At 25.1% G+C, this 15528-nt stretch overlaps 1 protein-coding gene across 1 annotated transcript; it reads right to left on the bottom strand.

Moving 5' to 3' along the window:
* Positions 1–13975: 13975 nt before the first annotated feature.
* On the bottom strand, positions 13976–15289 carry LOC132921739 (uncharacterized). Its single transcript, XM_060984919.1, has 4 exons — positions 15283–15289; positions 14560–14645; positions 14125–14427; positions 13976–14005 (listed from the first exon to the last, which is right to left on the bottom strand). The coding sequence occupies exons 1-4, from the start codon at positions 15287–15289 to the stop codon at positions 13976–13978; spliced, it is 426 nt and encodes a 141-aa protein (XP_060840902.1).
* Between the last annotated feature and the right edge of the window lie 239 nt (positions 15290–15528).

Below are 15528 nucleotides of genomic sequence, written 5' to 3'. Positions count from 1 at the left end.
TATTCGGTTAACTATAAACTCTAACTCAGTTTTCGACAAATAACATAAAATCCGAATTTCATTTAAATTGAGATACCGAAATACACAACATACGAAATAAAAACCTTTTCATAACGTTTATAAAAACAAAAAAAGAATTTGATTTAATGTTAGTGTGTATATGGGTTAAATTAAAATAGTACAATACAATTCATCAGAAAATTATAATTTAATTTACAATTTTTTTTATATGTTTAGAGTGTTTAGGTAAGATAAACGATGTTAATTCAAATATTTTTTAAATACAATTTGTAAAAAAATTACTGCCTAATACATTCATTTTTAATATTAAAATTGTAATTCATTATTATTAGTATAATACTTAATTGCATTTTTGTAAACCATTTATATGTGAAATTATAAATTTTGATTCAGGGTCAATAAAACTAAGTGCAATTTATGGTGAGTATATACTTAGTTAATTATTATTTATGATAAAAATTCCCCGTTTAGTCTAAATAAAATTTTGTATGTTTAAGAAATAAATCAATTACATATTATATGTATAATATGAATATTATGTATTTTCTAGTTGATAATGCATACACTAATGTTCTTAGTGCATATAAAAACCGTAAGAAAATTATTATGTAATATAATTATATGTATCTTACATTTATTAATTTATATTATATATTTATATTCACTTATACATCATTAATAGAGCTCAGAAATTAAAAAAAATAAATAGCATAAATACATAATATGAAAAATGTCATAGAAATCAATTTTATTTTTTCATATAAGATTTTGATTTTTTCTATATGATTTTCTGAAAATTTGTATTGCATAGAAATATATCGCTATTGGCTGCGATTAGAAACCTATGATTACATGTGAATGTGTGTAAGTGAAAATGAAAAATAGGATTTGAATATTGACTCAGTAAAATGATTAAAATATTTTTCTAATCATTGAATTATTTAATCGGTTGTTTTTACATTTAATACTATCATTTTTTAGGATTTATATTTTGTCACCTTTTTTTCGGCTGCGAGTAACTGTAAACGAGTTGTTCCCTAAATACTGAATTTACAAATATAATAAATAGTAAAAAAAAAAACTACATAAGTAATTTCAATAGTTTTATTATATATCCGGCAAAAATTTAAATCAATCCGTTTTTATAAATTCAAATCGTGAAATTTGTCCTTTCATATTAAATGAATTTAATTTTTGACTAAGAAATACATTTTTATCACGTGTCATCCTTAATAATTTTCCAGTATTTGTAATTTTAATGTAACCATCAATTACCAAAAACATTTTGTTCACTCACTTGTCATTTCTTCCATAGTCAACAGATGTTGTTTTACTGATAAACAATTAATCGTATAGGTAATATTGTATTACTATTTTATGTAATATCATCGAAAATTTAAGTGTAATATTGGAATATCAAAGTATTCGAAGTATATCTATAAAATATAGTTCGTTATCTTAATAATATAGTAAATGGCCAGTAATCAAAATAGATGATTAAAAATGTACAATTGCAATCGATGTAGCTTCACCTATACCCTATTACTACACGATAATAATAATTAATATAATCGAATTAAGTCCAATTAATTTAGATATTGACAAAATGTTTTACTAAATGTATTGTTATTTCATTTATTAGAGCCTAAATTTATTAAAGAAGACGGTAATAATAGAGTAAATTATAATATACATATAAGATATAACATATTACATATATAAAACTTAAAAAAACTATTCCTGAATAACGCAACACATAATTTTTAGTACAATAAATAGTATAGTTCCAAGTAGTTCAATTAATAACTTATCATATCATTATTTTAGAAATATTAATGGATATCATAAAATCAATATCAGGTACAATTTAAAAATATTATATTCAAGAGTTTAAAGTTGGAAATTATATTAAATATAATTTATGACGTAGAAAATATATATTTATGGATTAAGACAGAGGTTCAGTGTGGGGCATGACCCTTCAGGGAGCTACGAAAGCATTATAGAAAGGGAGCACAAGAACATTTTAAAAATCAACATTGTATTTGTAAGGCAGAAAATGATTTGTTAAGTTTGCGTAATAATAATCGTGTACTATATAAAACCAGACCAGACGTCACATTAAAAGTAACTGATTGTTGTTTGTTTTTAACTTTTTGGTACTCTAAATATGACTATTAAAATTATTTTATGAAGGGAGGGGCTAGCCTGAAAAGTTTGGGAACTTCTGGATTATGATATTTCAATAGAACTCTGCTGATACTTTTTTAATTTTATAATATAGAAAATATAGATCATATTATTTATTATGTTCAAATTCATAAATTAAGCCGAAAAGTCTTACATTTATTCACCTAAGGATAAATATTTCCATCATAACTAAAAGTATAACAATGATTTTAATGTTGCTCTAAATCTTTACTTAACTAATTCTAACATTCAGTGTATTTTTATTTTGTTATGCCAAAATTTGTTATCAGGAAACAAATATTCACATCGACTTAAAGTTGTCTCACTCCATTCAGAATCTAAAAATGGTTGATACAATTATTATTATATAGTTGAATTTAGCATTGTGTATAAAAAAAAAACACGAAAGTCATTATATCAGTAATCTACTTTATAAATAACTACATTGTAACTTCTATTTTATGGTGAATTGATAATAAATAATAAAAATAAACTCTTTTTAACCATTTAAATATATTAACAATTCTTTGATGTAGCGAATGAAGATAGTTACTTCAATTATCATATCAAAATTTTGAATAGATTGATAGGAAGTAAGTATTCTCTTCAAAATAACTGATCTGTTTCTAGTTATATAAAAAAATAACGATACAATATTACTCTATAAATGATATTGAATCTGGATTATAGAATAATTTATTAGAATATACTATAAAATCAATTATTATAAAATGTTCTATATTAATTGTAATTTGTATATATTATTGATTTATAATTTTAATGAATCTTTCTATAAGCTAAAATTGATTACTATAGTAATATACTAATATAGCCTATAGGTACTTAAATAAAATATATTCTTTGATTTTACATTGGTACGCATATCATATAACATAACAAATCAAACAATTAAACAAAGATATAATAAGAAAATAAAAAGCATAAACTGTAATATTGTTTTATATTATTGTTTTTAGGCACACGATATTTGACTTTAACAGAATGGTGTATAAGAACACCATCGGTTTCCATTGACACTCAAACAAATTCACTTGAAGCACCGAATCAGGAAGATCCTAAATAATTGAATTTCTATCTTATTTTATTATCTGCCTTTAATTGTATTTTAAATCTATAATATTAAAAGAAAACTGATAAACTCACTTCTGATGTAATAAGAATTTCAAGTGTAAATCGTTACGTCGAAATTATTTATTTATTATATTTAAATAATAATAATAATCATCTAATTAATTGTAACGAGTAATGGAATTTATAAATTTCTTATACGTTTATATTAATTTAATCTTACAGTGGCCAGTGTTATCATTTATTTAGTGTTTTATTAATGTTATATAAATTTCTATGTTTAATTTTTAATAAAAATGTATTGTACATTTTTGGACCAATATACAATTATGTGGATTGTATTAATTTTTTTGTAGATATTTATAGTACTGACGCGATCACGACAAACTTTATGTAGTGTTATGTAAGTTTGTCAATCGACAACACAAAAAAAACAAGTTTGAAAAATAAGGCAAATAAAAATGAATTCCATGAAAGGAAAGTAGCCAATCGGATTTACGACGTGTTGTCATTACGAAGGTGACTGCAAAAGGGCGAGATTGCCCGCAGTCGATAATCCCCCGTCTAGCGTGTCTCGTCTTCCGATCCCGCCTTTGCCTTTGCCAGTGTCGTGAGTATAGTCGACGATGTCACTACTTTACCCGTGAGTGCGGTTGTAACAGTGTAGACTGGTCAGTGAGGTGCCTGTACTTTGTACTGGTGACTGTTGCGTACCGTGTCACTACATTGATATTATCTATTTCATCAAGTTTTAAATTAAGATTTTTTTTTTTAATGTTAATTCATAAAGCATTGATAATCAATTTTTAATTTAAAGTGAATTCTTATCGCTATGCAAGTATTTTCTGTGAAACGTTAACAAATGTAACAGATAACTATGCTAATACCTATGTAACTGTAAAGAATTACAAAATGGTAAAATGGAGCATTGCACATTTTACGCATAAAAAATATACTACAAGTGGCGAGAACAGAACTTGATTAATTATAATTTATAAGCCATTTCTTTTATACCAAATTCGTTAAAATTTTAAAGCGACAGTTTTGACCTATATTCTACACTCTATTGCATTTGCTAGATCCAAAGTTTGGATTCCAAACACACAGTTGCGCGTTTATATTTATTTTCGATGGAAATATAAATGTAATTTTATATCGTTTCAATAATTGTTTATACTGAACAATACAATAACAACTATAATAAATATCTTAATAATAAATCTATTCAAATTTCAATGTCAAGATTAATGAGTAACTACTGTGGATGTTGACCAATTATTTATAGTCGTGCGAGTATTAGTTAAACCATAATTAACAGTGATACGCCAAAACCAGAGTGCTTTTAAACTTCCAACCATACGGTAAGGTTGATTTGGTCTAACTTTTTGGAATTAACTCTTATAGAACTTCAACTTTTGAGTGATCAATGAACGCATCGCTAACATATTTAGACACTATAATATTGCAATAGGTACCGGTGGATCTAGAACAACTGAACATGACCGTTTAAACGTAGTAATAAATATAAAATTTAAAAAAGTTATTTATTATAATAAGCCAAAAATATATCAGTGTTACATTTTCAAAAAAAAAAAAAAATATCGTTTAAATAATGTTTATTTAGTGAAATATTTTAGGTAATTCTACGTACCTACTTAGAACTCGAAAGTAATGCGAAAGCAGTTCCCACGGCATTGTCGGTTCTAACACGAAAAAAAAAATCTATACAACTATTTATTCCTACTCGCTTGTTTCTGCTTGATGCTGTATTGAATTTCAATTTATTTTTAAGAAAATTGAAAAATTTGCATTTAATATATAATATATACTTGCAGACTCGTGACAAATTAAATACCTTTGGATTAATACCTATTTAAATCGTTAAAAAAATATAAATTGCAAATTTTTTTATACAATAATATAGTTGTTTTGACCAAATAAAAAATACAGGTGTAAAACTATATACAATCATAATAACTCAGTGGCCTAGCGAGGGGGGTGTTGTAGGTGTTGCAAAACCTTTATTTGACATTGTTTTTTTATTACTTGTGTTTAATAATATAGTGCAAGATAAATTATTTTACAATATGGCCATACCTCCATACGTAAACGTAACTATGATTTTAGATAATTGACATAAAAATATGTCTACAATTAAGTCGTCAATTGCAAAAGGAAGATATAAAGTTAGCATTAGTAATGGAAGTGATGAAGTTATAAATTTAATAGTTAAATTACGATCAGAAGCAGAAAAGGGACTTAAAACATTTTTTGGAGTTAAAAAGAAATACAAATCCTTAGAAATTTTTGCTAGAATTACAACAACTCAAAAAAAAATCGGTACAATGTTGTGACAACATCTCTGGAAATATAGTATAAGATTTCAATATACATACCATTTTTAGATAATTTTTTTAAACCACGTGATGAAAAATTGATTAATCATAGATTGTTAATAAACAATTTTACTTGTTTAATAAATCCACGTGAATTTAATGATATCAAATTTAAAGATCTTCTAAAAACATATTCATTAGATACTGATTGTAGATGAAAAAACTGCAATTGTTTCGATTAGTAATATAGTATTAAATATTATAATTTTTAATTCTAATAAATCTGAAATATTTTAATACAATATTCTATGAAGAATACGTAAGATTTATACTATGAAATATATTATTTATAAACCTTATGAAGAATACTAACGTCATATGTTTTAGAATGATGTTATGAATAGATTTGAGATACCTAAACAAAAATAACTTTATATTTATTTATTTATTAACAAATTTACGGGCGTAGCCCTTATTTACAATACAAAAGTATAATACATTATAATATAATTTTAAGATTATAAGATATTAGGTACTTAAAAAAATAGAGAAAACACATACTAAATGTTTACCACAATTATACATAGTACATACACAACCTTTTCGTTACCTTTCGCGAACATATTGGCGAACATATTCGCGTATTATAAGAAAGGAGAGATCCGTATTTATGTGAGACATTTCAAATAAATAATAAAATATACAAATTTCTTCTCTGTTAATTTAAAATATATGTCCATAATTAGGCTCAATTTAGTAAATATTCTAAAAAAATTGTTCTGAGAAATCGTCGTCTGTCGCATTTTTAGTACTTACTGACATGAGTAGTTACTCACGAAAGAACGGTATAACTATGCATCTATTTATTTTGGTCATTAATGATATTATTATTAATTTCGTTAATTTCGTACGCAACTATTGGTCACCAAATATTAATATTGCATTGTGTATGTGCAACACGGTCAACACGTGTCAACACGGTTGATTTGCAAAACAACGGTATGACGAATAAAACGAGGACACTGGTTTAGAAGAGTAAATAAAAAACATACAATTCTACAACAAATGGAATCAAAAGTATAACAAGGAAAAATAGCATTATTGCAATTGCGTATTACTAGTATATGAGAATAATGCAGTAATTCATCGTTATAACAACAACGCCAGATTAATCAACGTCCTAATAAGTGACGCCAACGGGTATAAATAAGTGTGCGTTTACCGATTATCGTCAATTTACTTTCAGCCTTTGAACTGTCAAGAACTAAAAAAATCAACCGAAAAAAAGAAGAAACTAGACCTAGACGATCAATGAACCTAGTAAGAGAAGAGAACAGTGACCGGACGAAGCTTGTGGTTAACAGATACTGATCACCGGACAAGCACGACTACGCCGGATCGTAGCAGTACGCTCAAACTAGAAGATACTAACGATAGAACTATCGACCAAACGTCGAGAACTAAATTAATACTGAATAAGACGGCAGCCATCATCGCGAACTTCAGTAACGACGTGTTGTCGGTGGTGTTCTACACTGTACGACCGGCAATGATTATATCGACGTGCACAGCTCAGAGCTAAATGCTAATCGATTATGGGGATCGTCATACGTATGGCGTCCGACGAACATTCTCAAAGTGAGCGTATCGCACATATTGGGCACTACAGCTATTCAGGTGGACGATGGAAGTTAAAGGCTTAATCGGATGTAGTTGGATTAAAAAAAGGGGGCAGTAAATGTTTCATTTTTTTCATCAGTTGTATGTATCACAGCCATGTCTATACAGTGATTTATTAAAACTTGTATAATATAACATATCTTTACTAACTCTGGCTACGGTCTTGCTTGTGTTTTGTATTATAAAATATTTGGAATAATGGATCTTTTTTAATAACGATAGATTTTAAATAATGATTCAATTTATGTGTATCAATTTTTTTTTTTTGATAATTTGATAACTGATAACTCTATAAATAATTAGGATAGTCAACATTTAGTTTAAACGGATTTATTATTATTCATTACAATATAATATTAAGTAATAATATAAGAAATAAGGTCAAATGTGTTCGTTGATATTATGTTTGATTTAAGAATAAAATACAATCCATAAAATATATAGGTAATGTGTCTTATTTGCACATGTCTTACAAGACAGAGTTGATTTAGTACTTATTTATTTTTTATAATATCTATGCGGTTGAAATGTATTTACTTAATCGTTAATAAATACCCTATTTTTTTAAAAAATGATCACACATATTTTAATCTTGCAAAGCGAAATAGTTACTTGTTCTTTGTAATAAGCTTAACATTCTAAAGAATAAAATGGTATATTTAAAAAATTTAATATCATTAACAACGATCAGTATTTTAATAAGCTACAGTGACTCCAACAATGAAGGTAACATCGATGATTTTATATAAAATGTATTTAAAAAAAATTGATATTAAGTAAGAAACAACACAAATATCATTATATTAAAAAAAAAAATGGTTTTAATTGTAAAGAACATAATATAGGTAAGTAACTATTGTAAATTTAAAATATTATTTTCAATTATAATTATGATTTTTCTAAAAATATAACATAGAAAAGATAGGATTATAAGTTATTCAAATACAGACATAACATAATATTATAATTAGTCAAAATATTTATTACATTTTAAAAACCCCATTTTATTAAATGGTCTTATATTATTTAATTTGTATGGTAAATGATAATTACATTTTAAAACAATATAATCATTGAACAATAGAAAATATTCAAACTTTATATTGATATTGCATTCATATATCATATATATTATATGGACTGGACACTTTAGACAATTCATAAAATTTTATTTGTATGTACCCATACAGATTATAAATTATAAAATTAAAATTAAATACATTTTGATTTTATTAATTTTTACCATATAACAAAAGTATTTCAAATTTCGAAAGAACTTATTATTCGCTAACAGTGATTTTACATTTGAATAACGTTAAATTAATTTATATTATTTAATATCAATGTAATTTAATATTTTTACACACACAATGGTATTATTGTATAAATATGTACATTGTACACTAATGACAGATTCTAACAGAACGATTTATGTTTTGGTTATACAACCATGATCATTTTATTGTATTATATCTGTATTTTATGTACATATTTTAAACTAAAAAATATATTTTAAATTAATTTTTTAACTTTTAGAATAGTTGAAGATAGATCTAGTTGAACTTTTGGTAGTGACTGATATTATGATTTGTAATGTATAGACGACTTATAATATTGACCTACATTAATCTGGTTAATCTCATAATTTTTTTTTACGTGTTATTATAATTCACCATAATGAGTTATGAAATTGTAACTAGAGAACGACAAAATAAATAAGTTATTTATCAAAATTAAATTTTTTTTTGAAAATGACAAACTTTGTTATATATTTATGTACGTATAAGTGGAAATTTTTAGAAAAAAATATTATGTCAAAATATACATAAACGAATCTTACATGGACATTTTAAAATACAATATCATCGGAACAGCAGAAAAATGCATTAAAAAAAAACTATTTTCAAACCAACTCTAAAGAAAACATAACGATTTTACAGAATATACTAAAATAAGGACTGTTGGTGGTGAGTCATTTTTATTATTTTTTAATACAAACAGATTTATAGAAAACGCCGATGAGTTTTTCTATAGATAGTAATATAAATAAGACTCTAATTTCAACAAAAACGATATTTTTTAAATGGTAAATTTCCTTCATGCCATATGTTTACTTACCAACTTTGTACAATCCATGTAGATATAAATGGGAATTATGTTTCATTTGTATTTTGATATACATATTATATAATACAAATTAGCGTTTAGTTATTTAAAATTAAAAATGTGTCGAATTAAAAGAGGGGTGGGAGGCTACAAACAAGGGGCAGGTTTTAGGACTTTAAGTATACTTATTAGTGAGGTAGAACTAATAATTATGTACCAAAATTAAGCATTCGGGGAATTAGTTCCGAACTTTGTCGAATTTTGCATTTTGGTCTAATTTTAATGAACTCTTTATACTAAGTCCATGCGAAAAAGGAATTCAATGCAAAATTGATTAATGCTTTATAATTTATTTATCAACAAAAAGATATTACGTTGACACATTTAAACAGTTTTATTTATTAAAAGAATAGTTAAAAACAATAAAAGCTTTGTACTTTTTGTAAAAATAAAATTTTTCTCTATTTAAACGCGTATGAAGGTGTTAGTGAGCGTAAAAAATAATTCTTTTTGGCCAATCTTTGTTTTAATTCAAAAAATAAATACTTATAATTTTCACCAAATGATCATATTATGAATGTCCAAAGTGTATAAGTCTTTTTGTGATAACTATCTATTGAATTTTATTCAAACTTAAAATGTTTCTTAATTTTATTACTATGAATGTCGATGAAAATATTTCTTTGAGTCAAAAAAGTAGAATATGCATTGCAAGTTTTCTCATAAGTTGTCACTATGATACTATACCATTATAAAAATTATTAAAAATTCATATGTATCACTTTTATTTGAAGTACAGTAGTCTTTCTTTATATCAAATCTCAACAGGAACAGGAAAATGTTCGAGATATCGAGTTGTATTAAATTTCTTAAAAAATTGAAAAAATTGGTAAATAATTTGAATGCTTAAAATGTATAATTTAAATACTTAAAGTAAAAGAACTATACATATAATTTATATATATATATATATATAAATAAACTAAAATAATGAATTAATTAATTTTCTTTAAAAAAGTCTGTAAGTAAATTTTGTTAAAAAGCTATAAAATGAAGCTATTAAGGAAAATGATACATAGTTTCAAGAGGATTCCAATGTATTTCGTGATAGCGACGTTCAATATAATATTATGGTTATTATTATCTACCTACTTTATTTTTAATGTCATTCATTTCTTATCTATGTCATATTATATTAATTTAAAGCAATTGCATTGTATTTTTAGGTTGCATTGGTAAGGGATATCATATTAGTTAATGATATATTTACAATTAGTTTATATAATATTAGCAGGACTGGAATTAGACGAATTCTACTCACCGAGTTTTCCGTATTATGCCATGTTGAGTACATACCAACAACAAACAGCCTCATACTATAGTTTGTGCAAGTCCAAAATGTTGTCTACATTTCTTCATTTTGTAACTCTTAACATACGTATTATCGATCAGCAATCAATCATGACTTGAACAGCTGGCCTAAAATTGTCGAGACCCACCGAGTTTTACTCTATAACTCGATCATCCAATTCGGCCCTGAACATTACTATTTATGAATTTTACGTACTTACTAGACATACCTTTATGATATTTAGTGAATAATGACAATATAAATCATGTAACAAAATTCAACTACCTACTGTATTCGTAACTCTCTTAATCTATTCAACAACCTTATTCTCTAAAAACACACTTAAGCAATAATCATTTGAAGATTAATATAATCTGATTTATCTAATTTACATTTTCATACCTCTTTTTACCAATTAATTTTATATTTTTCAATATTTTATTTATAATTGTTGGTATTTAACCAATAGCTACTCTACGCAGTGCAGGATATTCATGTGAGTATTTATGAGTTTATGATATAAACAATTTTTGATATACTTTTTTGTTAAAATTATGAGTTATTTATTAAAACTGTGTACGTCCTAAATTTAACTATTTTATAAATTTAAACAAATCAATATTCTATTCAAGCATAAGATAACGTGTAATATAATATCAATTTTATAGCTGAAATTGGATTTTTAAACTACTGTTATGCTATGCAATTTGGTGAGTTTTTTAGTGACAATAATGTATAAATGTATTAATACTTAACAGTCATAATGAACTTAATATTATTAAATTCTTTATTAGTTTTTATATAAATTTCATTTTATCTATTTTTAGACTGTTTAAACAGATAACGTGAAAGGTCTATTAAAATATATATGTACAAATAGTGTCATCTGATATATTCACTGTATCAACGTATATAATAGTTTTTATATGTGAAAAAAATATTTCCATTTCATGACATGAGATACTTAGCATGTGTAAGCGATTTTCATTTTAAAATTAATTGTTACAGACAATTATAATCAATATACAACATTTCTAAAAGAGAAACGCAGTGTACAGGATTTACTCACCAAAGGTAAGTTTTACACTTATTATCGTGAACTACGTATTCTGGTTTACGACGATTTAACAATTAAATATTTTCACTTTTTCATCTTGACCAACTCCAATTTTTGTCGTTATTCTTAAAATTGTAAAAAGTATGCACATCCAGGAAAAAATTGACTATAAATTAAGGTTATCTCCAACGGAATGTAATAGAATAAAAATGGGGTGATTAGGAATGATATTTTATATAGACGTGTTATGTGTACGGTGTACCTAATAACGTAAATATAGTTTTGTACCGATAATTATTAGAAAATGCGATTAAAAAAAATATGGTTACGCAATTATCTCATGATGTTTGGAGAGCTCTCAAAATAATTTACTCAAGAAAAAACGATGTTTTTATTTTTTTTTTACATTTTAATTAAATGTGTTAACATCTATCCTGACCCGTAATTATCTGGTGTGGAACTGTTGAAAATTGTATTATCAATTTTATATACAAATTATAAATTAAACCGAATAGTCAGTTCTTATAAATATTTTATAATATAATAGATATGATATATTTTTTTTCCACCAATAAATAATAGTATGTGTATAAACGTAATTCAAATATCAGTAATATTAATTTCTAGATATTTCATTTGTATTCTTGAATGCATTAAAAAACCGGGGATGTGATGATGATGGTCAGTATAGTTTTAATATTGCAATTGATTTTATAATCATTTACATAAAAAAATAATAAATATATTTTAGTTACTGCATTCTTTAGATGTGTTCCTAAAATTAAAATATTTTTTGACATGTACGGCTGGGGTCATTAAATACATTTGTGCGACATAGACAGCATTACCACAACTTCATTAACTACCCGTAGGTTTAAATTAGTCAGTAGCCATAAAACATAAACATGTCCGATGTAGCTGCGTGTAGTGGAGATTCGATTTACAATATGTAACCCAATGAAATAACATCTTTATTTTTCATTTCTTTACAGATATTGTGATGAATTTAATAGAATATTGTGAAGATCTCGGTAAGTAATAGTATTAACATTCTTTATACAATCTGAAATATTTTGATACGATATACCTACACTACTTTATAGTGAATACCTTAGGTTTATAAAAAATATATTATGTATAAACGTTGACGAATACTGATAGATCGTAGAATGATATGAATAGATTGAAGGTAATTATACAAAAATAATTCGATATTAATCTAAATATTTTAAAAATATTATCTATATATTGTATTAAACATATAATCTATCTCCATGAATTATTTTTATTTTATTATAATACTGTCGTAAACATTTTCTTATTACATATTTATATTACAGTGAGATCCGCTTTATGTAATCACCGGTTTATAGAATCAACCGTTTATTGGAATCAAAATTTAAAATCCCAAACCAGATCTTATGTTCAGCACTAATTTTAAATTAACCCTATATTAGAATCACCAAGTGCCGAATAATTGAATCATTTTTAAGAATATTCTTATCGTTTTAATGGTATTTCAAACTTTCACTAAAAAGAAACAAGAATTTTTTTGAAAAACATAAAAAGAGCTATTCAAAAATATGTCGAAAACGATACTTTTTAGTTGTTCTAAAAGTTATAGGTACAATAATGTATACACATTATTATTTATTTATTAATTTTAAATAATTAAAAATCATGGATATATTATTATATTAATTGAATATGGATTTTGATTTCAGCCTAATATGAAAATGAAATTAATAGATTGTAAAGTACAATCAAAGTGGATGGTTCCTTTACTTCATTTTAAATGTATTTTATTTTTATTTAATACATGCATATAAATATAAACTCATCAACAAAAAAAAATGATTCATGGAATCAACGGGTTAATAGAATCAAAGTTATCTGAACCAATGTGATCACATTTAGCGGAACTCACTGTATTATTATTTAGTATTGCTATGGTTACCGAACCACAAATACCCAAGTGCACAAATTAATAAATTATTGTATTGCGCGAATCAACATATTTATTTATAAAAACAAAAATGGACAATTATAAAAATAATGAAATAAATAAATTAGAGACGTGACTTCTCATATCGCCGAAACCCAATTGGCCGAATCCCAATTTGCCGATACCCCAGTTCACCCCATTTATTTACCTACATGTTCCCAATTTGCCGACTTATTAAAAAATAAAAGTAAATACCAATTTGTCATGTATAAATGGTTATTAATACATTATCAGTAGATATATTATATAAAAATAAAAGTAGGTTATGATATATTATTATATATAGAGCTAAGGCACATATTTTTTGAACAGTTTTTTTTACTTCATCATTGTGTGTATAATCGTGCACTAATCCAACTTTTTGTACTTGACGCCATATAGATTGCCCAAAATGAAAAAGGCATCCTTTTATTTCTGTGTTATATCCAAATAAATCTCTATTGGCAACAGTCATTCCTATTTCAAAATCAATTTGAATTTTTTCAAATTTTTTTGGTTTAAAAGCCAAATCATTTCTCAAGACAGCTTCTTTAATTATATTGAACATTCTCTTGTTAGTATTATTGCTTTTATTCGGTAAAATAGCATAAACCTAAATATAAATAAATATAATATGAATGTAATATATTATAATGTATAAAAACATGAATATATAATAGGTATATATTATTATAATATTATGTTGATATGTATATATTAATTTTTGAAATGATAACATACCAACCATTAGCACCATAACACCCATTACAAAACAGTGTAATGTGTATATTTGCATAAATAATTTGGGGGCGGATTTAAATGTACCATCCACTTTCGGTGAATCGGAAAAATTGAAACTTTATTAATAATTTGTCGGCGAATTGAGATTCGGCAAAGTGGGTATGAACCAATTAGAGATTTTAAACAATTTTTGTTTTACATTTTTACCTCAATAATACAAATACTTATAAAAAAAACAGTGAGTCTTTTAGTGACCGTAAATGACCGTTTTTATGACCCTTTAAAGATACAATTTTGATAAAATTAGATATTCATGGGTCCAACGATATTTTTAATTTTGTTTTAGTAAAAACGAATAACAGTGTACATACAAACCTATTTATTTTTATTTTTATTCCATTATTTTGTTTAATTTTTTTTTAGATTATAGTATTTATTACAAATCATAATATTATATTTTCAAAATCAAACATTTAAATTTATAGATTCAAAGTCGCCTCAAAATAAAGGATGGTTTGATGCTTTTGGTATATTTATTAAATTAATATTATTAACTTACACAGGTCAAAACTGAACTAATTACAACGCGAGTGCTCAATTCCATATTTTGTGTAGTAATATTTTTTATCAAATTAACGGCTTTGGCTGCTTCAATATTTTCACAATCTGGTACATGATTAAGTGATATTTCTTTAAGTATTATTTGATCATTGTTAGAATGAAGTACCTTTCATAGTATATCTATAATCTATATATTATTATAGCTTTTGATCGCATTGTAAATTGGATTAACTGTCCGCTATTTAAAAATAAATCAATAAGAATACTTGAATATTCTAAAATAATAAACATGAAACTTTGAAATATACCTAGGGTAATATAATAATTAAAAAACTAAAAAAGTTCGTTCAGCGATCAATTATTCTGGCGACCAATATATAACTCATGATCTCGTGATCTATTCACCCGCGAT

This window comes from Rhopalosiphum padi, chromosome 2, assembly GCF_020882245.1.
Source record: "Rhopalosiphum padi isolate XX-2018 chromosome 2, ASM2088224v1, whole genome shotgun sequence".
NCBI classification, from domain to species: domain Eukaryota; kingdom Metazoa; phylum Arthropoda; class Insecta; order Hemiptera; family Aphididae; genus Rhopalosiphum; species Rhopalosiphum padi.
The sequence above is the reverse complement of the archived record's forward strand: the minus strand, read 5'-3'. Positions and strand labels throughout refer to the sequence as shown.

Bases quoted from the DNA above. Each gene is read 5' to 3' on its own strand.
- LOC132921739 (XM_060984919.1), bottom strand. The intron at 14,428-14,559 runs GTTGGTATGTTA...ATTTATATTTAG, and splicing joins TGGGTGTTATGGTGCTAATG to GTTTATGCTATTTTACCGAA. The intron at 14,006-14,124 runs GCTCTATATATA...TTTTTTAATAAG, and splicing joins TTCAAAAAATATGTGCCTTA to TCGGCAAATTGGGAACATGT.